General features: G+C 45.0%; 1 protein-coding gene across 1 annotated transcript in view; it reads right to left on the bottom strand.

Annotated features, from left to right (window-relative positions):
* The window catches only part of thsd7aa (thrombospondin, type I, domain containing 7Aa), a 151,535-nt gene that overhangs the window by 78,965 nt on the left and 46,793 nt on the right, over positions 1-25,777 (bottom strand). The window contains exons 2-3 of the mRNA XM_030120128.1: positions 8,559-9,696; positions 1,777-2,025 (exon numbers count right to left, since the gene is read on the bottom strand). Of these exons, the coding sequence (XP_029975988.1) occupies positions 1,777-2,025; positions 8,559-9,696 (1,387 nt within the window). The remainder of the gene's footprint in view (positions 1-1,776; positions 2,026-8,558; positions 9,697-25,777) is intronic.

Below are 25,777 nucleotides of genomic sequence, written 5' to 3'. Positions count from 1 at the left end.
TTTTGTAGTTTCATCCTTCTTTTCCAGCCTTTTCAGATAATTTTTAAACTATAGAACAGAACAGAACAGAACAGAACAGAATAGAAATAATTAATCCCTGAGAAAAATCCCTTTGCTCCACAGAGAATAAATAGAAAGCACGTTGAACATCAAATAGGGCAACAGAATTTAGACAAAACATGTTGAATATTGTACATCTTAACATAGACTAAAAATGAACACAGAAGGGAAGAAAATAAAACGCAGCATCATTTACAGGGAGGAGTTAGAGTCTTAAGGTCACAGGCAGGACATTTTAGCTATTTTATCTCTTTTCGAATCAGTTTTGCTTGTTTTCTTTCCCCTCATTTTTAAAGTTTTATTCCCTCGTTCTTGTAGTTTTTCCCATTGTTGTTATGTTTTTTCTTTTTTTTTTAGTTGTATTCCTGCTATAGATAGAGTACAGAACAATATTTAGTGCAGAGGTAATGACTGAAATTAGCAAGTCACGGACTGACCCGCGGTATTTGGTGTTACAAGTCCCTCCGTTCAGAAGCACAGACTGCGGTCCAGCAGTGACCCCGGTCGAAATGGCCCGGTCAGTAATGGCGCTAAAGCTGTGAACCAGATACCATCAGCTCCAAACCAATCTGCTCTCACAAAGCGAGCATTCAGCTCGGTGCGCTCTGTTATAGCTCAACTTATCTGATTGATTAGCAGACAGAGCAACAAAACAGCCTCAGAAAGGCCTCCGTCAGCACCGTCCGCACGCTTTTGATCAGCTCCACATTTTAAAAGACAGGCTAACTGGACTAGCTAGCTTCTTTATCTGGTCCGAGATGCTAAAAACTAGCTAGCTTCTTTATCTGGTCCGAGATGCTAAAAACTAGCTAGCTTCTTTATCTGGTCCGAGATGCTAAAAACTAGCTAGCTTCTTTATCTGGTCCGAGATGCTAAAAACTAGCTAGCTTCTTTATCTGGTTCGAGATGCTAAATACTAGCTAGCTTCTTTATCTGGTCCGAGATGCTAAAAACTAGCTAGCTTCTTTATCTGGTTCGAGATGCTAAATACTAGCTAGCTTCTTTATCTGGTCCGAGATGCTAAAAACTAGCTAGCTTCTTTATCTGCTGTGAGACTAACTGAAGATGGAATATTATAAAATTTCTAGTTACAAGAACATCTTTCCATTTAATCCCCGGTGTTATGCAATGGAAAACTAGCAAGAGAAAGAATCTCCAGCGATGTTGCCAGCACAGACACTCTCCTAACTTCCTCATGGACGAGGTAAACTGACTGAAGATACAATAGACACCATGGATACTCTGCAGACATCACTGCAGACGTTGGGCTGCAGACTGGCTCCAAACTAAACGTTGCTAATGAGTGTTGTGCCTCCTTTTAATGCTCTCCAGCAACTCCCAAGTGCTCCTCTGCTAGAATAATGCATTCAATGCTCTATTTCAGACTTCGTAGCATCTTCTCTCAGTTTGTCTGCATCCGTTCATAGAACTGAGGAAAACAGAGCCACGGGACTCGACTTACACCAACTGATGGAAGGTTTTTGCTGAACTGGTCTTCTTTATGTGTGCTTTTTCAACATTAGCAGGGTTGTGCAGTGGGTGGTGCTCTTGCCTTTTTCTGGTTCAAATCCCGGCCCGGCGTTTGTTCTTGAAGCATATCGTTAATGCATGAATTAAAATTTTTTTTATTCAGCATTCACCGGTTCAGTTAGCTTCTAATTCACAGACTTGTCGGAACCATTTGGATGTTGTTGACATGCAGGGTGCTGTACTCACAGGATGCAGGGCGGCACTGCGTCTCCCTGGGGGCTGCAGGACTCTCTCTCCTCCAGCTCCGGACAGTCGGCGCCCCCGCCGATGGGGAACTGGCTGACTTTCCTGGTGCGGGTGCGCTCCCCTTTGGGCCCGTTGGGGTCGTAGCACTCCTTGGAGCATGAGGACCACTCGGACCACTCCGTCACGTCGCAGTCTTTGGACATGACGCAGGCCTGGAAGGTCACCGGCAGAGTTTCCTGAGAGCACAGGCTGTGGAGAGGGGGGGTGAGGGAGAACAGACCACAGATCAGTTTATGCTTCAGAGTCTGTAGTTGAGATTAGATCTTCAGACCCAGTCATAGTGATGAGGGGCTCTTTCCTCACCTGGACACCCAAGACTTTTGTTGACATTTCCTAACTTTCACTCCTTCATATCTACAAATCTTTTCCGGATTTCTTTCTCTGTGACAGATCAGCGCTCAATTGCTTTTTCTTTCAGTCAAGCAGTGGCGGCTCGCCAATTGAGAGCAACAGGGTGCAGTAAAATATATCTAAATTTGCAACAGTAAGTGATATAAAAAATATAAACCATCATGATTTTTGGAGAAGAAAAGCTTTGTTGAGTTTCTGGGGAGACAGAAAATCCACCCAGTCAGAACAGCGACTAACCAATCACTGAAAACAGATCAAACACATGGCAACAACGATTTATCGTATCCAGTGATGTGATCTGATGCCTGATGGGAAATGTTTCACCCCAAAACAGAATGAGTGAGAGAATGGCAATGGCAGTTTCTGCCACTAGAGGGCTCTGCTTATTGAGTAAAAATGTTTCAAACTATTAAATTATTTGTTTCCAGTTTGGTTTTAGACTTGTGTTTGTGCAATCAGCTCTTGATTTTTCTGGTGAAGAATGCCTGAAGTTAATAATATTGACATGAAATAATTCTGACTTCAGAGCGCTTGTATCCATTATGCTTGATACTGAAGCAGTAACGCGCAAGAACGTCTGCCGCTGCCGTCCAATGTTTACAAGTCTTGGCATTTTCTCATTTGTTCAGACAGGAGGCATCTGGAGCCAGACTGGATCAGGTCTACTGGACTCAAGGTGCTTCATGGTTTCAAGCTATTTGTGACCAGGCTAGCTTTTCTAAACAAAGACGGGATCTTAGTAAATGGGGCCTTTTGGTAGGACACAGTCTGATTCACAGAACAGTCATTCTATTGTCAACAGCTTCCATGTGACATGTGACATGTAACAATATCACCACTTTCCAAAGTGTCTCATCACTGTAGCTGTAATTTGTTATGTAAGTTTTTTTTTTTTTTTTTTAATGGTCACAGAGTCAAAAAACATGAAGCTAATTGTGCAACCCTCAACTAGTCCAATTTTGACGATCTAACAGTCAAAGTTAAGGAAAAACAAAAGAAAAGCATGTTATTCCTCAGATTTCTCCTGCTCTCTGCCACACACTGTGAAAATCTTCGTTTTTACTGAAAACTTCATGTGAAGACATCTTCCCTCAAAGAAACTGAACAGTGGTGGCTCGCCAACAATTTCCACAACCACTGCCAAGTCACATTAGATTCTTTGAGCAGTTAAAGCAACATCCAAGTTTAACTGGCATCAAAACAGAAGACTTTATTCTGTCCACGAAAAGGAAACCGTGATGGCGGCGGTCCAGTACTCTGGTCTAAAATATCTCACACAAAGCTTTCTCAAAAGTGTTACAAGTATGACTTTTCTGTGAGCAAATATCCAACTGAACATGGAACTTGTACATGTGGGACTTCTGAAACTGTAAGAACTTTAAATTTAGGCCGTTTTCAAAACTACATCTGATAAATCACTGTTCTGGTTAAAATATCTTCATTGAATGTGGCTAACAATCACCTTAATGTTCACGTTACTGTTAGCATTTCTTCAAATTCTGCATCTTAAGCTAAACTTTCAATGGGAATTGGGGGAACTGAGACTAGTTTGAGGGTAATTTAATGGAAAGGCATCATATCCAAATAAGATGTTTGTTTTGTTATAAGCAGACAACCATATGTACAAATATAACTGAAACAGATTTATTTGTAAGGAGAACTTTATGAAGTGTTGAACAAGTAATTCTTTCACTGAAGAATATAAGCTAGAATGTTGGGTTAAATATGACTTATCCCCCGACTCAATCCATCCAAAAATCAACCATTTCAATTCAGCTGTACTTTTTTTTAATGAAACAACCATAAAACTGAAATCTGGTTGTTTTAGTCAAATATAAAATTTACAAAGTACATTTAAGTCCCCAAACTTGAGTAAATTACTGGTTTATTTCTGTTCACTCCAAAAATTTCTAATAAATTCCCATTAAGTCCCATGGAAAGTTTCCAGCCCACAGCAGCACTGCTCAGCATCTCTCTCATGCTTTGTCCCAGGGTTTCTATGTATATTTATTTAAAAACCAACACAGAACAGACTTTGAAAAAAGGCCGTTTCATGATCATATCACGTTTCTGACGTCTCCCGATTAGAAGCACAGAGCTCTAAAGCTGGATGTGGTCATGAGATCATGACTGCTCGAAGCCAGATGTGAAGGAGATCAAGACGACAAATGGGACGGGTGGGAATAATATTTGTGTTTGTGAAACGGCAGAGCGGATTACCGTCATGTAAGGGATCGCTGTTCAGGGATTACACAGATGTGAAAGAGCATCGGCGTGCGGCGACGTGTCCGAGTCGTTGTGGTGACGGAGTGCTCGAAAGCCCGTCGCTACAAACCCCGACCGCTTGTTATCTGTGTTTCCAGCGGCTGCTTCACGGCGTGTGTGTTGTAGAATAATGACACGCCAGTTCTCTGTTGTCTCACACATCAAACCTCCACTGTTTAGTTGTTTTTTTTTAATGTCATAATGAGGTTTAGATTCCTCTGAACCGCCGGGACCGCCGACTTAGAAAACCTTATCATGGGAGATTTTCTCGTTTTGGTTTGTTTTCCTTCAGTTTGTGGTTCTTTTATGAGATAAATTAAGCAGCAGAGCTGACAGGCTCTGCGTGAAAGTTTTCTTAAAACTGCTCTTTTACATGAATATATTTGTTGTGTTGATAGAGAAGGGACTGAAGACACGAGACTCCGACAGGAAAATTCCCAAAAAGAGGATCCAACATATGAGCATCACTGGAACTTGATTGAATTTAATACCTTTTACTTCTTATACAATACCAGGCAGTATTCAAACCTATGACCTTCTGCCTGTGAGGTGAGAGCAGGAATCCCTGCAGCATCGTGTGGCCCTGAAGCAGGACTGTTCAACCGAAAACTCTGTGGCCTCATGTGGCTCTGCAGCTCCTCCGGAGCGGCTCCGTCAAACTCTCACAAATAAATAAACATTTATTTTCATTGTATTCTGTCTGCATTCTACAACGATTACTGAAAACAATAGTTTCATCTCCAGACTGAAAACAGCTAAAAGAGGTGAAAGACTAAAGTCTGCCATGGCTTTGACAAGAGGAAAAATCAAAAACCAAAAAAATACAAGAAAAAGAAAAAAAAAACTTAAAAGGAAAAAAAGAAGAAAAAAGAGAAAAGGGCAAAGACAAAAAAATGCTGAAGGAAAAAAAGGGATATGAACCAAAGTAAAAATTAAAAAGGAAAGAAAAAAAAAAAGGGGGGAAACAGTAAAAAACTGCTCGAGCCACTGGGAAACATACAGCAGAAATGATCAGCTAAAGATAAAATATTCAAGATGAATAAAAATGGGTAAATTAGGAAAATACATAGGGGAAAAAAAAGCTTTAAAAATGTCTATAATTGCTAAAAATATTTCATTTTTGGAAAACTGTTAAAATGCCTCTTTTGCTCTGAAAAGTCACAGAGCCCTGCTTAAAATATATATTAAAAAAACCTGAAATATCTGTGAAGAATTGAGCATTTCTAGTATTTTGGCTCTGCCTGCTTACTTCAGCTTTTAGTAATATTTCAATGAACTTTAATAATTAATTGATTTTCAATTAAAGCTCTATCACCTGCCAAGCCTTTTCTGTTTACACACATCTGATACATCTTCTTTAGGAACACCTGAATCAATTTCACTTCACCATATTTTAATTGGCATTTCTGTTAAAATCATTTGATAGATTTTTTTTTTTTAAAGCTACTATTAGAGAAAATGTTTGTAGTATCTACAGTAGATGTATGGAAATATTTGACGAGAATTTGAAAGTCTCTCGCTTGGGGACAATTAGCAGTTTGAAGTATTTACATTTCATGGTGACGTTTCCAACTGTAGATAAAGTTGATGCTGGGCCGGTTCCAGCATTAATACGGTCATCACTTTCAGCTAAGCCTCTTTGAAGCTTTCAGCCATCTGCGAGAGCAGCGCGAGGCAGCGCGCGAGCAGCGATATTGGCTCTCTTCGGGGTAAATATTCCAGAGCAGATACTAATCCCAGCCTGCGCCGTGCGAACGCGATATTACTGGAGAGCCGGACGGCGATTGGCATTTGCTTGAAGTCTGAATGATTTCTGCCCTGCCGATCTTCCGGCGGTGTCTGGATCTTCTCAGGATGCAATAGACGGTGCTCAGTGGCCTCGTTCAGCGTGGAGCGAGCACTTCCAGACAGAATGAGGCCATTCATGTCCCAACAAAGAGCCGGGCTCCCAGACACCACATGGACGCTGGCCTCGTTGGAGGAGGACACTGTCCACGTTTGAATGAATCTCATTCTGCTGCTGTAATCATTTTGTGTCCACTTCAGGCCTTCTGTGGCGATCAATAACTTGTAAAGAGATCGGAACATTTTCAACGGATGTAGAGGCAGGAGGTTGTGTTGGGAAACGCTATCTTGAAGTCTGCGTTCAGTGAAACAACATATCTTCTCGACGCCGGTAATATCCGCTGAGAAGAAATTCAACCTTGGCTCGAAACACAGATGGTCGCATGCAGACTTCTGCGTTTGTGGGCGGCGCCGTCAGGGTCAACGAAGAAAGATGTGATCATGTGTTGAGCGTGTCCACAGGGGAGTTTTTATCTCGCTTGGAAACACATCACATCTGAACATGGCGTGCTTGGTGGGCGGGTCACTGGAAGGCCACCGACCGCAACGCACTGAACAGGACAGGGCAGAGCGGCCCCACGGGCTACACACTGCTCCACGGGCCGGGCGCACTGTGCACGAGGGGATCGGTCAGGCTGCATCATGTGCTGCGTGTAGCATGACTGGAGCGTGAGCCCTGCACCCCTTTAGCATGTAGCATGTAGCATCACTGCATCACTGGTGTGTGTGAGCACTGGACCACTTTAGCATGTAGCATGTAGCATCACTGTCACAAACTTTCTCTTTAACTACTGAAACAGTTCGATGAAAAACCATCCTCATAGTATAATTTTTTCAAAAAATCCTGATGTCTGCCAGACTGTCCTCACTTCCTGCTGGTGCATCACTCTGTCTTGTTATGTCCTCACCTGGTCATAACACTTGTTCGAGTCCAACATCACTCGAGTCACCTCACTGGACAAGTTGACATGGGTGTTATTTTAGAAAAACCAACATATAAAATATCAGCACATATCCAGTATCATGGATTCCTAAATCAAACCCATGTAAAGTCAGATACACCTGTGTAAATGTGTGTACACTAAAACATTATTACACACACACACACACACACACACACACACACACACCATCTGCACAAGTCGCTCTGCTCCTGAATGAATAAGTTAAGATCTAATTGAACGTATTCTGAAGTCTTCAGGCATTTACTGAAGTGGGAGCAGAAATGTTTCTGTATAATTATACAAAGTAATATTACTCTTTGCTGTAACTGTGACAATGAGATCAGTGTTGAGTTTATTGTTCATTTGGGCCGTGAGCCAGAGCATTCTAACACACTCGGCCTCTCAGACTGTGCGGTTCGCATGCTGTGGGAACAGACTGAGGCGTGAATGCTTCAGGAACACATCGGCGGCAGATTGAAAGCATCGGAGGAGATTATCCGTTTCAGAGCGACGGCGTTTAGAGACGTTTCCCTGATACAATGCAGTTAGCAGGAAGAGGTCAGGAGAGTCAGCATGCCGTTTGTCTGAAGCACCAAACATGAGAAAACGGATGTAAACAGATGGCCTGGTGATGCGCTGTATGACAGAAGTTTTATAACTTCAACAGAAATCCTCTACGCTGGCCTAAATACACTCCTGGGATTAAAGCAGTGGTGTGCTCCACCATCCGGAGCTGAGGGGTGCTTAGCTAATGTATAAAGCCTTGGCACAAATAAGGTTCTGCTGTCTGTCACACAGCCTCCTGCGCTTGGGCCTATTAGGAGATGTATCTTTCTTCCTGTCGTGTTCATGTTTCGCTCAGCTCTGTCTCAAGCATCCAGGAAAGCCTTTCACTTCAGCTGATCAAAGCTAAACCGTTATAAAATAGATTAAGATGAATGGCTGAGGCTCCATGCAGCAGAGATACCATCATCATGGAGTAGATCTGAGTTAATGTCATGGAGCGAAGCCTGAACCAGTTCACTGGTGCATCGTAACGCCAATAGAAACTGGCGGCCTGTGACTTCTCTCTGAGGAGTCCTGGACACCCTTGAGGCAGGAAGGACTTTGGAGAAATCCCTAACATGCCAATCCTGGATTCTAATCTGGCTCCTAACCCAGTCTCAACCCCAAACCTGACATGTCCTTCTAATTTCCCTTCCTGGAAGAGCTAATGCACGCCTCTTTCTCAGGAGAGGACTCCCAGTTCTATTCAGACGCCACCATGACAGCCCGTTTCCCGGCAGCAGGTGACTGAGAGGAGCAGGCTGAGGTTACCTGAGAGCTTCGGCGTTCCCGCTCTTGTGCACACAGCTGACTTCCCTCGTCTGGTATCCGACCTGGATGTCCCAGAACTTTCCTCCGGGCCGGTTCTGGCGGTTCCTGTTCCTCTTCTTCTTGATGAGCTCTCTGGTCTCGGGGTCCTTGACCTTTCCTCGCTCTCTTAACCTCTCCCTCGCTTTCTCTCTCATCTTCTCTCTCTTCTCCTTGTTCTTAGCCTTTTTCTGCCGTTTGGGCCGGTCTGCCTGTCTGGAGGGCCTGTCCGCCTGCTTCCTGTTCGCTCGGCCCAGCTTCCTGTTGTTGGGCTTGTCTTTATTCCTGGGCGGCTTGTCTCCTTCCTTGAGCTGTTTGTTGTCCTCTCTGGACTGTTTGTCTCCTCCTTTTGGCTGTTTGTTGTCCCTGCTTGGTTTTTCGCCGTCTTTCGGCTGTTTGTCAGCCTCTCTCGGCGGTTTGACGCCGTCCCTGGACCGCCTGTCGCCCTCTCGAGCTGCTCGGTCGGCTTGTCTGGTTTGTCGCGGTAGCGGGACAGAGCAGAGGCCCCAGGGTCCGACCCTGAGGCTGTACAGGCTCTCCTCGCCGTCGCACACCCCGGGCTGGCACGTCTGAAACTCAGTCAGGTTGGGGCAGGCCGCTCCGCCGAACAGCGGCGGCGCCAGGACGAAGCGGATCCGGTTCTGCAGGCCGATCCCGCATGTTTTGGAGCAGGGCGTCCAGGGGCTGAACTCGGACACCACGCAGTCCTGCGGGCACGGGATCAGGCAGGCCTGCTCCAGGCGGGGCTTGGGCTCGAAGTACTCGCAGATGGCGTCCTCGGCCGGCTCGCCGTCGGCCTTCTGAACGCAGCCCACCTCGCGGGTCTGGATGCCCTCCTCCCCCCGGGTGCAGACGGCGGGCCGCTGCGCGCCGGCGTTGCGCATGGCCACGGGAACGCACTGGTTCCAGGCGCCCAGCTGCCAGTCGTACAGCTCCTTGTGCCAGTCGCACACTCGGAAGCAGCTCTGCTGGTTGTCGGGCCGCCCCGCCTGCTCGCAGTTGGTGTGGAGGGTGGTCCAACCCTCGGAGTGGGCGCACCACACCGCCCGGCTCTGGCTGCCTCCGGGGCCGCACTCGCTCCCCATGCAGCGGCCCCACGGACCTGCAGAGGACAGCAGACCCAGCACGTTACCAAACAGGGCAAAGACAAGTCAGGGTTTTCTGTTATTGTCACAAAACTTGACGGGAAACATCACAAAGAAGAACATTCAGAATGTAGATCGGTGAAGCTAGAATGTTCTACTTTCATGGAATAGAATCCAACATGTGGACACTGAATTAAAGTGAACGATGATCTTTAAGAAACTATAAAGAATTGATGGGAACAGCAACATGAAAAACAAAGGCATCCAGAAACAAGAGGCAATTCAAAAACATTAAAAACTATGAATGAATGAACTACAAATGACAAAAACTCTAAATGATTACCAGACAAGGGACTTGACATTCATATGAGAAGCACCACAGGTGGAGGTCTATTACAGTCCTTTCACACAGATAGTTTCAGAACAGACTCTACAACAGGTGTTTCGGCAGATTTCTCAGAAAACCTTACATTTTATCTCAGAGCATGCGTTCATCACCCTGCAGGACTCTGGTGAGTCTCAGCCACCCTGATAAGTACAATATAGTCTCAGCCAGTGGAGAGTGAGACATAAACAATATCAAATCACCACTCAGTGGTGAGAAACAGCGAATTCTGTCTGTGTTCAAGGGCTGCAGACAACCAGAAAAGCTGAAATCTCGTCTTCCCGGTTGACAGAAATTCACAGAGAAACCGATAGAAAAACTTTAATGGTCACTCAGATGTTGAGAATTTTGTATCAGATTGGTGTAAATGTGTGATAAGAATAAGTTTGAATCAATGCAAATTTTATGTCATTAAAATAGCGAGAATGAATAAAATCATACAAGATTAACAAATGTCTCGATCTAACCCTGCATGATCCTCACGAATCTTCTGTGAATAATTTCCCACAAACTGTCGAGTAAGAAGAGTTTTTCATGTGCAAACTGTAACTTCTCCTGGATCAGTCTTTTCACAAATAGTTCAAGAAAGCAGGTTTATGGAAAAACAAATGGGAGGAGATGTTACTGAAGGTTTGGAGACAACGTGGCAGCTTTTCTGCATCCAGTGTTCAGAACCAAAGTCTCCTCCCCGCTACTTTAATAACATCCTCGGTGGTAAATGACTCTCATTCAACGCTGGAAACGCTCCTCCACTGGATTTTAGAGAGTGCAATTATCAGTGTGAGCAAACATCAACTTTCAGAACAGAATCCCGCTTCCAAGTGCTGCGAACGCAGAACTGGAGGATTCAGTCAACACGGCAGCAACATGAAAGAAGACAGCCTGAATGCCTGAATCCTTCAACACCAGAAGAGAGTGCTGGTTCAGACTCAGTGAAGCTCACATCCAAACCAACTGAAAGTGCAAATTGCTTCATTAACAGTGAAAGTTGAGGCCCCATCCATCCTTAATTCCATCCATCTATCCCTTTATTCATCCTTCCTTCCTTCCATCTGTGGATGGATCCATCCCGAGGCTTATTAAAAAAAAAATGATTGAAGCAAAAATGGTTTGATCCCCAAGAAAGTCTGATACTACTAGTTTTTGTTGTTTGTTTGCACTCAGTTTTATTGTTGTGCATGTCATCCATTCATAAGTCACCATTAAAAGTCGGTGGGACAGTGTGAGTGTGTGTTTTGTCTCCTGTCTGTCCCGTCCTGCTGAAGTTTCTCGTCTTTCCGTCCCGTGAAGCCGGCTGAGAGTAGATGAGCTCCCTGTCTGCTGCTCTCAGTCTCAAACCAGTCAAAGGGCTTTTTCCTCTGAGCTGTTCTGATTTACTCGCTCGTTTTGAGCTGAATGGACGTCTGAGTGACATTTTCAAATCATCCCACAGTTTTAATAAAGTCTGACTTGAGAACCAAAAGTTAGTGTTTTGCAGGAGGAGACGATCACTCAGGACAAACTCAGTAACGTTAATACGCTTCCAGAGATCATCTGACCCAGTCAGTCAGTGGATGTTTGATCTGCTAATAGACGACAGTTCAAGGGAGAATCAACGTCACTCATCTTAATTCCTGGGAAGAAAAAAACAAAAATAAACCGAATCTTCCATTTAAAAAGGAGACTGACTATATCTTAATTTTTCTGGCATCAGAAAGGCCTCATGTGTTGCTGCAGTTGTTACAAAAGCAACAAAATTAAAGGAGGAATTAAAGCATATTTGCCAACCAGCTTGACCAGGTTGTTTTGAAACTCTGACCAAGCAGATTTCTTTCAATTACACCTTGAAATATGGGAAAGTGTCTTATAGAAGGCAGTTGTTTGTTAAAGTTACATTACATTACATTACAGTAAAGTTACATTCACCACAAATTAATGAATCTATTAAAACTCACTTAGCACTGCCATTTCAACTCTTCAACCCCAAAAACGAGCAAACAGAACAACAGCAAACGCACAGCAGACGCCCTAATTTGTCAGGCTAAATAAAACCCAGCCAATAAACTGCCTGCCGGTCAGGACAGGACCAGGCCATCATTTACAGCGAACTCAAAGCCTGCATAAAACGCTGCTTTACGGCCTCACTCAATAAAGCTGAGATCCAGCAATGAAAATGTCAACGGATGAGCCGGCGGTCTGAATTAGCTCACAGCTGCAGGGGCTCCGATCAATACGGATCAATAGAGGTGGAAAGAAACCGCCGCCGACACGCGAGACAGCTGCAGCCACCGAGCTGATTATCCTCCCTGGCCGGAAAAGAGCAAGCAGGAGCTCATTTCATGTCAAATAAATGGTGAGTGACGCCTTATTTTGAAATCACACGAACGAAAACTGCTTTCCAGAAGGCCGTGAGTCAAGCTGCGTGGCCTCATCTCTAAAGAGGCCATGGAAGTGTATCTAGCAGCATCATCTCACCGAGTGGACGCGCCACAGGGCGGCTGGGTTATCTGCTGACGGAGGGTGACGGTGCTCATGCTGACCTACATCGCCCCATCATTCCCCGAGAGCGGAGGAACAACTCACCCAGAGCCTGGAGATAACGCTGGCCACACCCTGACGTCTTCACACCACACACACACCAGCGATGGCGTTCATCCGCCTGCCCAAACAGTGTTACTATCTAATCTAAGCCAAGCAGAGGAGGCGTCAAAAATCTGGTTTTAATGATACATGATTATGAGCTTCAAACTGAACAAGGGTCTTGAGCTGGAACCACACAGAATCAACCAGGGCCTAAAACGGAACCAGATCGGTGTTTCCTAGTCCAGCTGACTTTACAACGTGATTGAACAATTGAAGTATTTTAACATTTTTTTCAGCAACTTAAACTTTACAATTCCATTTAGCGGACGGCTTTGTCCAAAGCGACGTACAACACAAACCCATTCACACACCAGTGGAGGCGGCTGCCACACAAGGCACTCAGTCCATCCACTGGGGTAATTTAGGATTCAGTGTCTTGCCCATGGACACTTCAACATGCAGACAGACAGGGGGATACAGGACTTGAACTAATAACCTCGTGATTGTGGGACACCCACTCTACCCCACTGAACCACAGCCACCACAGCCCCACATTACCAATTGTTTTATTTTCTCAATACTGCAAAAAAACGTTCATTTGTGATATTCAGACACATATTTTGGCGTCTGAGACCCTGTTTCCAATGACAACGCCTTGATAGTTTCAGGAAACACTGACATTATGAGAAAGATCCCCGTTTACACTGCATCAGGAGATACTCTGAAAACGATGCAGTTAGCATGCCAGGCCTCAAGGTGGCACTGTTGGTGGTTTTTGTAATAAAACCAAACAAACATGCTGCAGAGGAAAATTCGCTATAAACATCAACACAGACATTTGTATGGGTGGGTGATTAACAGGACGCTACTAGAGGTGAATCTCAACAGAAAAACCAGAAACAGACGGGGAGTCAAGACCGTCTGAGGGCCGCCATGTTTGTTCCTCCCACATCAGCAGAACTGTTTCCCCCAGCGGTGGTGACAACACTGTGATCACCTCATTAGAGGTCTAGAAGACCCAGAGGTCAGTCCTGGACCTCCTGGAGATTCTACATGTAAAACCTTGCACATCTGTTTTCTAAGAATCTCAGAATGTTGATTCGTATCCGGGAGAATCACACTTTTCATATGTTATCCTGACACAGACCTCAGAGTATGTGCTGCCACAGATCACTACAGGTTACCATCTAGTGTTCCTGGCACAAAGCTGGATTTACTTTCTGTATGGAATCAACAAACCAACCAGACAAACCAGCCTGAGTTACTATAGGAAGCTTCAGTCCCAGTCTGAAAGGTTTGCTAGATTCAGAGAGTTAGCTGGGTTATGTTGCCTGTTCTACTTGAACCATTAGCCGTTAACCATTAACTGAAATGTGTGTCCTTCATCAGCTAAACAAACGTGAATCCTGGCAATAAGCATCCTCCCTGCAGCCGCCGGGTTCATTCAGCCTGTTCGCCCTTCCTTCCAGGTGATCGTTTCATTTCCATCCCTCCCTCAGGAGGAGGACGCTGGAAATGTTTGATCTGTTCAGGAAATAAATGACGCTCTGAAGCTGCAGCACATTTCTATAAAAACCACTGTTCAGAGATAAGTCCAGCTAATAGCTGTCGTACCGTTGGGGGGGGGGGGGGGGGGGGGGGGGGGGGGGGGGAACTCTTGTTGTTTCTCAACAGGCTTATCTTCTGCGCTGTTCCTGCGCAGGAAAATTGAGATTTGTAAGGGAAGATTTCAGCCCTTCAACAAAGGGTTTGCTCTTTTAGGATGGCTCCTAACGGCACACCTCCCCCACCCCCCCAGACCTCCCAGCCGCCCTCCCTCCCGCCTCCGTCCCGCGGTGCCAACAGGAGATTGGCACTGGCATTTACAGGGATAATGAAAACCAGTGTGAGGCGTTCATCCCGCGAGCGGCTTTTTGGATATAAAGGTGAGAGTAATGGGAGCGGCAGCGGGCGGCCAATCTGTATTCATATGTTCGGCACGTCTAAGATAAAGACAGAGAAAAGGTCACAAATTTACCCATCAATGGTGGACGCCCTCGTGCAGAAACAACATTTCCATAACAGTGAAATTGGTATTCCTGCTGTAAAGCCGCAACGCGGTCGCTGCATAGATAAACGGCTCACTGACGTCCTCCCACTTCCCGCCGCCGCGGATTGAAAATGAGTTTCCGTTTGCATGCGAGGCTCTTCACCAGTTAATCTGTGTCTGGATTAGGTATTTAAACTGCCTCTTTCAAATTCCTGCTGGTTTCACTCATGACTTGTGCACACATGAGACTGAAATGTCATGAAATCAGAAGAATCAGTGATGCTGATTCGTGTTTGTGAAACCAATCAAATGGATCCTAGACAGATTAAACAGATGAAAGCCCAGGTTCTACAAATGTGACGGTTCATCGGAAGTCAGTTAAAATGGATGTAAACATGAGTAACTAACAAAAAATTTGCAAACATTGAAATTAGCCTTTGATTGTTTAAGAGGAAGACATTTTCTTCAAAGTCTATTTTATGTTAGATTTATTTTCTTTAAGAAAATCCATCTAAAGGTTGCTACATGCCGTGTGATTTTCAGCCGTCCCAGACAAAAAGTAACAAACATCGTGATGATATCTTTGCTCCTGGCTCTAAATCCGAGGTCCTGATTCACTCTGTGAGACCGGGTCAGTGGTGTAAAATGCTCGTAGATGCTCACAACTTTCTCCAGTCTCCCTTTGCAACATTGGAATCCCAAACTCATCTCTCTTTCTGAGCCACAACCGAGTTCACATTCTCCTCCTTGTCCTTTTGGGATTTCCCTCCAAACACTCAGACGTCACCAGGGAGAGCTCTCACTCTGCTAGGTGCTCCGTTGAGCTTCGGTTGCCATGGAGACCGCACGCTTGTGACGTTTTAGGTTTAATTTGATGCAGTATTGACAAGAAGGCAAGAAAACAGCAATGGATTTACCAGAAACAATAAAAAGAGTTCAGACACAACTGGAAAATTAGTATGTTGAAAAAAATTGTATCGTCGACAAAGCATGGTGAATCATATCGAATCGCAGCTCAGTGAGTCGTTACATCCAAGCAGGCGGCTTCGTGGAGCCCTCTAGTGGTTACACGATGTCACAATCTAAAACACAAGACATCGGGACAAATTCTGGCAAACTGAAGAGTCCGTGCTTTCACCGTCAGCATCTCATCACATCCGTCCATCAGTCCACCGTCCACACCCCCCTCATCCCGCCGGCTTCCGGAGACATCCTGAGTTTCTAAAGCTAATCAAGCAGAATGCGACCCACAGTCTAGTCGGACAACTGTCAAATCCCTTCAACATCCCAGATACAGGAGTTTCTGAAGCAGCTCTGTGGATAGAGGGTGTAATCCCCTAAATCTGATGAGTATTACCCAAACAAGATGCCAAAGGGGACCTTTTAAGCCGGGGATAAGACAACTCGCCATCCTGAGGTGGCTACATATCGTGCGATTAGCAATCGGGATTACATCTCTGATTGTGGTTTAAGTGTAGCCTAGTGTTGAGAAGTGAGGCGGGTTTGCAGACGGACCATCTCTTGGTCGGGCCGCCACAAGACGTGGCAATCAAAGCAACGCGACTCCCTTCATTAATTAATGTCCTGAAGGCACTGCCAGCACACAGGATAACACCGTTATTACTACACAATAAAAGCACCGAGTTGCAGTCGTCGCCTCCAATCGTCTAGAGAAAATCTTGCAATTAGTGCAATTCCATTTATCGTCCAACAAAATCCATTCTACTCAATGCAGCAGGCAGTAGGGTGATATTAAACACACTGCTGTTGCACTTATCTCAAAAGCGCTCACAGTGATCTGAAATTACTTCTTTTATCCGACTTCTTCTTCGGCCTGGCAGGAATTCTGCCAACGAGACGCATCTTAAGTTTGTAATTTAACATCAGCCTCATTGATCTGAACATGTGAAGCATTGGAAGAACTCCTGAAAGCTATGAATAACCTCATATTTGGACATCTTTGTTATGAAGTATGCAGGGTTTTTGGTTCTTTTACTACAATAAAACAATATCTTAACAGGCTACTTTGCCTTACTTTACTTTTTCATTATTTTAAGTAGTCATTACTAAATCTGCCACACTTAACACAGGCACCATCTGTTCTTTCAGCTGCTGTTTACTATGTTAGCATGCGAAACCAGGGTATTAGCCCATGTCAAGACCTCCTAACAGAGACTTTACCGACCTAATAACCTGTAAATCACCTCAGTGGGTTCCTTCAGCTCCGGTCCACTCTGAGCAGCGTTCGCGTTATTAGCGAGCTTCCAGGATCAGGGCACAGCAGCCCGATATCAATGCAGACTTATGTCTAACCCACTTATCTTCTCTTACAAGCCTCTTTGGTATTCCACAGCCACGGTCCTGTCACTCCAGGCCTTCAGGATCGCTCAGCGTCTGCAGTCAGACCGCCTCCACTCAGAGTTGTGATTTCATTACGACTGGTTTCAGACAGATTAAGAAGTTAGAATAAGTTTCTCGTTGGTGTTGCTGTCAGTCCAGGACTTGTAGTTTAAGAGCAGTGAGGAGTGTAGAGTGAAGAGTTTCTGGAGACGTCTCCAAAAACGTGTTCAGCTGAAGCTGAAGGTGACCTTCCTGATTGGACTGCTACTTCCTGATATCTGAACAGACTGTGGACCAGTCCACCACGATGGACAAAGACCTCAGGAGTCTTCAGTCCAGCATACTGACCCACCCATCAGTCAAAGTCTGATCAACACCAGCATATCCTATAAATCATCCTCGGGTGATTCATGTGTGATGCTCTCAAAAAGAGGACGATCTCCATGATCCAGCAGAAAAACGCCCAAAGATACTAAAAGACGACAAAGTAGCTGCATAAACCAGACATTTACTTTAAACAATCCAGAAACATAAATAATACCTCATAATGTGTGGACACTGTCAGAGGAGGAGCAGTGCAATGGATTATGGGACATGGCTTCTTGGGAATTTATTTCTAATGTTAGCGAAGCTATGCTGAGATTGCTTTTATATTCTGAAAACAAGCTGAGTTAAATCCTGAGATTTTAGGGTATTTAATAAAATTGTCCAGACACAATTTTGAGATCAAAAAGGACGCGTGGTCACCGTGTTCGACACAGCGTCTGGATCATTGAGCAGGAAGATTGAGCAATAAAACAGGAGGCTTTTTCTGGAAAACGCCGGGAACCAGCGGCGTCTACGACTCTCCGCTGCCTCGCCACTCCGGCTGAGTGCTCCGGCTCTTTGATCTGCAGGCAGCGTGATCAAAAGAGGAGCCGGCGTGGAAATCACAGGACGGCGGGGTTTGTCCCGGGTCGCCACAGGCCCCCCGCGGCTCGGTGGAAGGCCAGAGCGTGAAAACAGATCCGCCTCGACACGATTACACTCACTGTGACCGGATCTGGCCGGTTCTGCGGGACTCAAACACACACACACACACACACACACACACACACACACACACACACACACACACACACACAGCAATAAGCTGCAGCTACTGGAGCAGCGTTTGGAAATGCCGTGGAGTGTTTTTTATTTCAGCAGCGTTTAGTTTTCAGACGGAGAGCTTTACGGTGAGCTGGGTTTATGAAACCCCGGCTCATGCATCTTTCAGGGGAGAGGGCCTTCCCGTTCGGGGGGGGCATTACACGGCTCATTTAGGGTGTCGTGCTGCTACACGGGGAACAGCTTCACTACAGCGGCGCGCCGCAGACACGGCTGCATGTTAAATGCAGCATTTGGCCCACAATATTGTAACAAAGACCCGAAGCGAAACGCGAGCAGATGGTCCTGAATTGGAGGCTTTTTTTTTCTTGTTTGTTTGTTTTGAAAGGCCCGAGGCAGGACGTTTGCGGGCAGCGGGTCCGTTTGTACATCCGTCTTTCTTGTTAATGTGATAAACTCCTGATTCCTTGAGGGAATTTCTGCAGATTTTGGCACAATTTCCTCTTTGATCAGACATCAGTCATTTATTACCTGACTGTCAGAAATTACAGGAGGTGTTCAGTATAACTGCATTAGCCCGGCCATGCTGCTGGTGACGGCTCGGTTCTCACACTAATGTGAGCAGGATGTCTGAACAGCTTCTGACACCGGAGCCTCAAATATAAACTCATTAAACGCCGGAGGTCAAAGGTGAAGGTCATCGTTCATGGATGTATTCACCACACGGTGCTAATAACGGCCGGGTCACGGGTTCAGCCCCCATACTGGCTTCATGTGAATATAATGTGATCATAATGTGACTATCCTGCGGTTTTTGGACAGCTGTGGCTCAGTTGGTGGAGGAGGATGATCCCATGAGCAGCACACTGAACCGTTATATCGCCCATCGGAGAACCAGATGCCGGTTCCAGGGCTTAGCTGGTTACAAACTGTGGAGCGTCTGGGTCCAGCACAGAGGAGGCTCCAGGCTCACTCAGCTGGTCAGAACTGATTTACTACACGCAAAAAACAAAAAAAAAGACAATAAGACACATTTTATCATGTCCTCCAAGCTAGAAGTTACTTTTCAAGTGACTGGATCCAAACCCTGTCCTGAATTTTACAATCTGATGAAGTCCAGTGTCACCATGATGACGGATCCTGATGGGACAAACTAATTTTTGAGTTTTGTGAGTGAATTGAAAGCAGAGCAGCTGTAAGAGGCGAGCATCACGAGATGCTTCTCTGCTTCTCACTCTGAGTATTTTTAGCTTCAGGTGAGACTCGTTTGCTGTCATAAGTGCAGGAGTTATTTTAGGCAGAAGATGTCTGATGTACTGAGATCCCGTACATCCTGCATGCTTAAAATAAAAAGAAAAAGAGCACGTGTACATCGTGTTTTGCATGTCAGCATCCAAGAATAATACAGTAAGTGACACCAGACGGGGAGGTTATCAGTGCATCCAGCCTCGGAGGAAACTGACTTTCTGCATTTGCTTGCGATCCCAGATTGTTAGAACTGAGACTCCACAAGCACCAAATCAAACTTAATTCACAGAGTTTTACAGATTTTCAAACACATCGTCACGCTTGAATAAAATTCAGTCTGCAGAAAATAAAGTTGAGGAAAAAAGAAGTGTAAGAGAAGAGAATCAGAAAACGGCAGTGAAAATGTCTTTTCATATAGTCCACAAATGGAAGTCGTGGGGAGCCAGCTGAGGAAACGTCTCTCGACCGGGCGACTGCAGCATTTCAGATGCTTTTAAAACGGTCCTAAACAATGCAAACACGGAATCCCATGGGTTGTGGTTACATGGTGTTTTAAATTCGGAATTGGATTATTGTGACTTAAGTAATTCAGAATTATATTCATGATCTTGGTGTTTACATGGGAAAAACGAAAGATTAACCCTGGGGTCTGCGAAGCGATCTGATTGGACGGGGCGGCCGTGACGTACTGACGTCTCCCGGAAGTGAACAGCTGTTTTCTCGTCTTTCTTTCTGGATTAACTTTGACGCTACAGCTTTAAAAATGTCCTCGTTGTTAAGCGCCAGTCGAACCGCTCATTTCATTTTATCCAGTTCTTCTAAAACTGCCGCTAAAACAACATAAGCGCAGACTACGGGCCGCCATCTTGGAAACTGCATCATCACGACGGAGCAGAACGACCAAAACAAATTCACCTAATTAGCAGATAATTCTGCCTCCAAAGGAGAATAAACCCGTCGGTCTATTCAGGATTTAAACTTAATTCTGAACAAAGTTTTGTGGCGTTTACGTGGTCCTTTTAGAGCAGAATCAGGCTTTATTCAGATTTACAGAGGAAGGAAACGTCCCATGTCAACACACGGAGTGTGCTTCATTCCCAGTATGGCCTTCAGAGTCTGGGCGTCAGTCCGATCCTTTCAGGCTGTCCTGACCTGAGAGCTGTCATGGACGTAAACCTGAGCGCTTCAGTTCGAGACGCGAGTGTGAAGGCTGAGCTTTGCTGTAAGACCCTGGTGGGATAAAGGCCAGAGGTGACCTTAGCGGGCCAGCAGAGGACAGATGATTCGTCAGCTCCCTGACTCATCGGTGACAGAGTCAACACGAAGAGACGGAAACAGCGCCGGAGTCCAAACACTCTGGGTTTCTGTTGTTGTTGCTGCTCGCGCTCCACGGAGGAGGGAAACAGATGGCAGTTATCTGACTAAATATGCCGGAGTGACTGGGGAGAGATAAGAGCACATTTATCTCAAGTGTTTTCAAATGGATTAATTACACACCGCCACCCACTCTGCAGCGCTGCCAGACACACACCGACACACACCACCAATCGAACTCCGCCGACACCGCTGGCTGGCCCGGCTTCCTGCTGCTCCTGACGCTGCCCCCTGTAGGTTTGACTGCTCTCAAACAGCTTTTTATGCAGGTGTGTGTAAAGATTTGCAAATACCCGGCGAGGTGTGAAGGTGGCCTGGCCTTCAGGTTATTCCTCCGGCGGGTGATATTTGCATTGAAGTGCTTCGTCAATGAAAAGTCTTCACAGATCTGAGCTGCAGAGCTGGAAGACTGCTCAGTATTGATCTGTGGCTCTTCTTCTGCTTACGGTTTGCAATGAGCTAAAAATATGTTTTCCAGAGTATGATGCTATTTTGGTCCAGGAGGAAGACAGCCTGTACTGCGCTCTGCAGCGAGCATCAAACAAACATGTAGTAAAGCACTCAAATCAACACTGTTTCACAGTGAATTAGGTTCAAAATGTCACACAAGCGTGGAGAGATTTACTCCAGCCGGTCACCTGTGCGCAGCAGCAACGTTTCGGAAAAGCTGCATTTATGCCTGGTTTACATGGAGACGGAGTCAGATTTGCATTTTCATTGACTCCCAAAATGCAACGAAAGTTATTTTCACTTGAAAACGTTGTCGTATAAACAGGATCTTTGCCTCGATGTAAAAACGGTGTTCAGCTGGCATGTTTTTCCCAAAGTCAGTTCTGGTTCTGCAGAAGTTCTGACCAGAGGAAGCCCGGAGACAGAAGGTCAGGAAACCAGAGAAAAGCCATGTATGCTGAGGGGGAACATGCAAACTACATACAGGAAATCTGGGCTTTTCCTCAAACACGTGAGCTTTTTCACTGTGAGGCGAGACTGAAAATGACTAAACTGAATCAACGTAGATAAAAGCTTCGCCGGGTATCATGCACATGTCAGGTGTCTACAAAATACATGTTTTTACACTTGTTCTGAGTTTAATTCACAAAAAAAAAGCCATACTAGTGGATGGACTGAGCGCCTTGCATGACAGCCGCCTCCGCTGGTGTGTGAATGTGTGTGTGAATGGGTGAATGTGATAATGGGCTTTGTCAATGCAGTGTAAAAAAGCGCTATATAAGTGTATTCCATTTACAATTTATACTTGTGAAGTGCAGTGTCTCTGTCTCTGTCATGGTTTAAAGCTATAAAGATGTAAAAATGGGTCTTTAAAACTGTTTAAGACATTTTAAATGCTCCTGTCAGCCATAACTTTAAAGCTCGTCTCCGGAGTTTTGAAAGAGAGAGGTTTGTTTTTTTATCCAACGTCTCAGGCTCCGCCCTCCCTCTGCTTTCATGAGCGACCAAGCCACGCCCCTTTAATTGTGCACGCTATTATCTGTCGGGTGAAAATGAGAGCCTCCGAGTCCTACAGCATCCTCCATGTTGAGCTGTTTACGGTGGATGTTCAGCAGACAGTGGATATATCCGAGGTAAGCGTGGCGGCTGCTGCAGAGCTAACTCTCCTCTGCTGGGCGAGCGGCCGTGCTCTCTGGCTGCTCCACACTTTGATTGACAACACGAGAATGCGGAAGCTCGAAATCTATTGGCTGAAGCTGACTGGCGCTTTTTCGGATAACATGGGGGTCTATGAGACGAAGGCGGGGCTCATAAATACATTTTTATATTGCTTTATGCTAATATTACATTATAGTATTGAACCAGACTGACACATTTAAGCTCTGTTAAAAAATGATACACACGTTGGAAATGAACGGAAACTCCGGACACGAGCTTTAATCTGACTTATATTTCTGATGTTCAGTTTCAGGCTCAGCCTCTCTAACAGGATATTTTCTTCTGTCTCTGTTTGAATTGTCCAATGTTTTCTGGTGTTCGCTTTAACTTTATCACGGTTACTTGGACTCCTTAGCCAGATGTCAACCAGTGTGATGAAGAAATGAATGAATGAACCAGTGAAGTTCAAACGCTGATCCCTTCACACCCGACATTAATCAGCTGAATGAAGGTATTATCTACCATCTCAGCAGCTCCTAGCGCCATCGACTGGAAGAGTCTCTGCATACATAATGTAGACTTACAGCAGCAAGTTCAGCTCGGTAATCTATTTCTAGTGGAGACGTTGTGTTTATGCATTCAGTTTTAGTCTCGAGTGAACACTATGAAAAACTTTGACATCAATTTTTATATATTTGGATTTTTTTTGGGGGGATAAATATAATTCAGATTGGGCTGGATGGTTAAAAACACAACTTCATGCATGGCAACAAACTTCGTATAGAGATTTATGACAACATTACTGGAGAATTTATTGGAAGCAGCTTTTTATAATCCCTGGAGGGGAACGGTGAAGGTTTCCCAGCTGCTGCTGCCTTGTGTACGCGCTATTTCCATTTTCCATGGCACTTGGAGAACAATTTGAAAGAAATATTTCATGAAAGATGTGGACTGATACATCTGCGACGAATAAACAGATTTTTCCCCAACAATTCACAAACATTCTTATTGTTACTGGTATGTTGTTGAATTTAAATTGAGGTCCAACTTAAAGGTCCTGCATTATGCAAGATTCCCTTTCTAATGGTTTTCTAACAGTAAACTTTGTCTCCAAATCCTGTGTGAGGCTCCAGAAGTTCAGAAAGTCTGTCGTCTCCTTCACCTGCAAAACTTTTTAATGAATGTTTGCTCAAACAGGAAATTCAGAAATTTTCCCTTAATGATGTCATGAGGGGAAATAGCCCCTCCCCCTGAATCAACCCCTCCCTCTGGACATAGCCCCTCCCTCTGGAAGTGGAGCTCTACTTTACTGATATACTGAATGATTTCATTATTTCTTTCAATGAAAAAAATCCCGCGGCACACCACCAGCTGAAAATGTGAAAAAAAAAGCTTATATTAACAATATAAGTGCTACAGTATTTTATAATGTTTCATATTTATACTCACTCAGTGTGAAACCTGGGCCTGTTTGGATGAGCACAGAGCTGATATCCTGGCATTTTTCTTTAGCCGCTTCAGGTCCGAGCTTGTCATTTACAGTGGCTTTGCAGGCCGGAAGTATTAATTGTTCTGCCACAGTTTGGGACTTTTCTGATTTAGCCACAAGTTCAGTGGCGCGGTAGCTAGCTTTAAGGGCTCTCTCGTTTACTTTTGCAGTTTTTCTCATGAAAGTTGCCTTTTGCTCCGTGTGGTCACGCAGGCCAACAAAATACTCCACATTTTTGTTTTGAAGTGAAGGTGTTTTGTTTGGAGACGGTGTTTAAGCTCACTTGGGACCATGGCGCTGTTGGAGAGCTTTTCACCACATTCTGACACAACGGAGTTGGTGCCGTTGCATCTCCGGTAAAAGGAAATCCAAATGAAAGATAGCTTTCGTTGTATTGCCTTGCGCCAGAAACTTTGCTGGACGCCGCCGCCTTTGCTTTCTTTTGACTTCCACTCATACTTGGGCCTTCATCTGGGTCCGGATTTTGTCCAGGGTCCAGTTCAGAGTCATTATTTTTCCTCTTCAAAAACGTATCCATTGCTTTCACCGTCATCCTGCTATTCACAGTGCCGCCGTCCATGCCACCTGCTGCTGCGTACATGCATCACTAATTCGCTTGTCTCCAAGCACAAGGCAATTACATACAGCAGCTACCTGCTGCTGCCACCTACTGGTATGGAAGAGTAGGCTACTACATGATTACTCTGCCAGGTGCTACACCGCAAAGGCACACAAATTGATAAATTCCCATGGTACACCTGACAATATCTCGCGTGCTGCGACACAGTGTTTGGAAAACACTGCATTAGAAACAAAACAATTCCTCACAGTTCCCCTGAGACTTAGCAGGAGCTAGCATTAGCTGTAACAACACAAACCACCAAACTAACTTATTCACTTATTCATAATTTGTAAGCATTAGCGCACGGTACCGGTGTTTCGTATGAACTAGTCTCCCTGGTAAATGGGGATCAGCTTCATTTTCTGCTCATAACAGCATGTATTAAAAGATTCACAAAAGATACCACACTTCTCAACTTCACTGTCAATGCTGTTGAACGGTGTTCATCAGGACAGCCACGGATTTCTGTTGGGTTTTTAACATCTGTTCAGCAGCAACAAGGGACAGTCGGTCACCAGTTAACAGGGTAACCAGTTAATCTGTAACACCAGAAAACGGCCCTGGAGTAGGCGTGGACCCAGAAACATCCTGTTCTCAGCAGAACTCACCAGAGGGACTTTTAGACCGGAAGAAGTTCAGGACCAAGGCTTATTTGAGGAAATCTACTTTGAACGTCATTTTCTTGGGAAACTGAAGAACGGGTTAATATGGGACCTTTTCAAAATGCCTGACTTTCCAAAGCTCAGTCTTTTCAGTGAAAGTCCTGCGTATGATCCATCCATCCACCCCCTCCTCCTCCTGGTTTTCAGTCACTAGAGGCCACTACAGCCACAAACACAGGTCACTGCCAGGGCTCCAAACGCGACCTATATACTCCTCCACGGGGATGACTGGATTAATCCATGAGACAAATGAGTCACCAGTGAAACACAGGAAAACACGGCTGGTGTGATTTGCCCTTGACCTTTCTGCTGATCTAATCTCAGTTGTCAGAGCAGAATGGAAAAAAAAAAAAAAAAACTCTTAGACCTCAGTTTACAGACTGGCATTTACTGGCATGGTTGTATAGATGAACAGATCCTTCTCTGTGTGTGTGTGTGTGTGTGTGTGTGTGTGTCCAACAGAAAGAACAGGCATCATGGCTGAAAAAAGAAAAAGAAAAATCTCATATTTCGAAATCAAATCACTTCCCTGTGTGGCCTGCTGCTACCTGGCAGCGACAGAATTACAACGCAGACAAGCTGTGAAATATTAATTAGCTGGTATGTTGGAGTAAAACACACAGAAAAATGAAAACGGCTGCTGATAAAACGATTCCCGAGGCGAAAGGAAGATTATTAAGTTCCTCTGTT

This window comes from Salarias fasciatus, chromosome 22 (assembly GCF_902148845.1).
Source record: "Salarias fasciatus chromosome 22, fSalaFa1.1, whole genome shotgun sequence".
Lineage (NCBI taxonomy): Eukaryota > Metazoa > Chordata > Actinopteri > Blenniiformes > Blenniidae > Salarias > Salarias fasciatus.
Note: the sequence above shows the minus strand (reverse complement) of the source record. Positions and strands in the feature narration are given on the sequence as shown.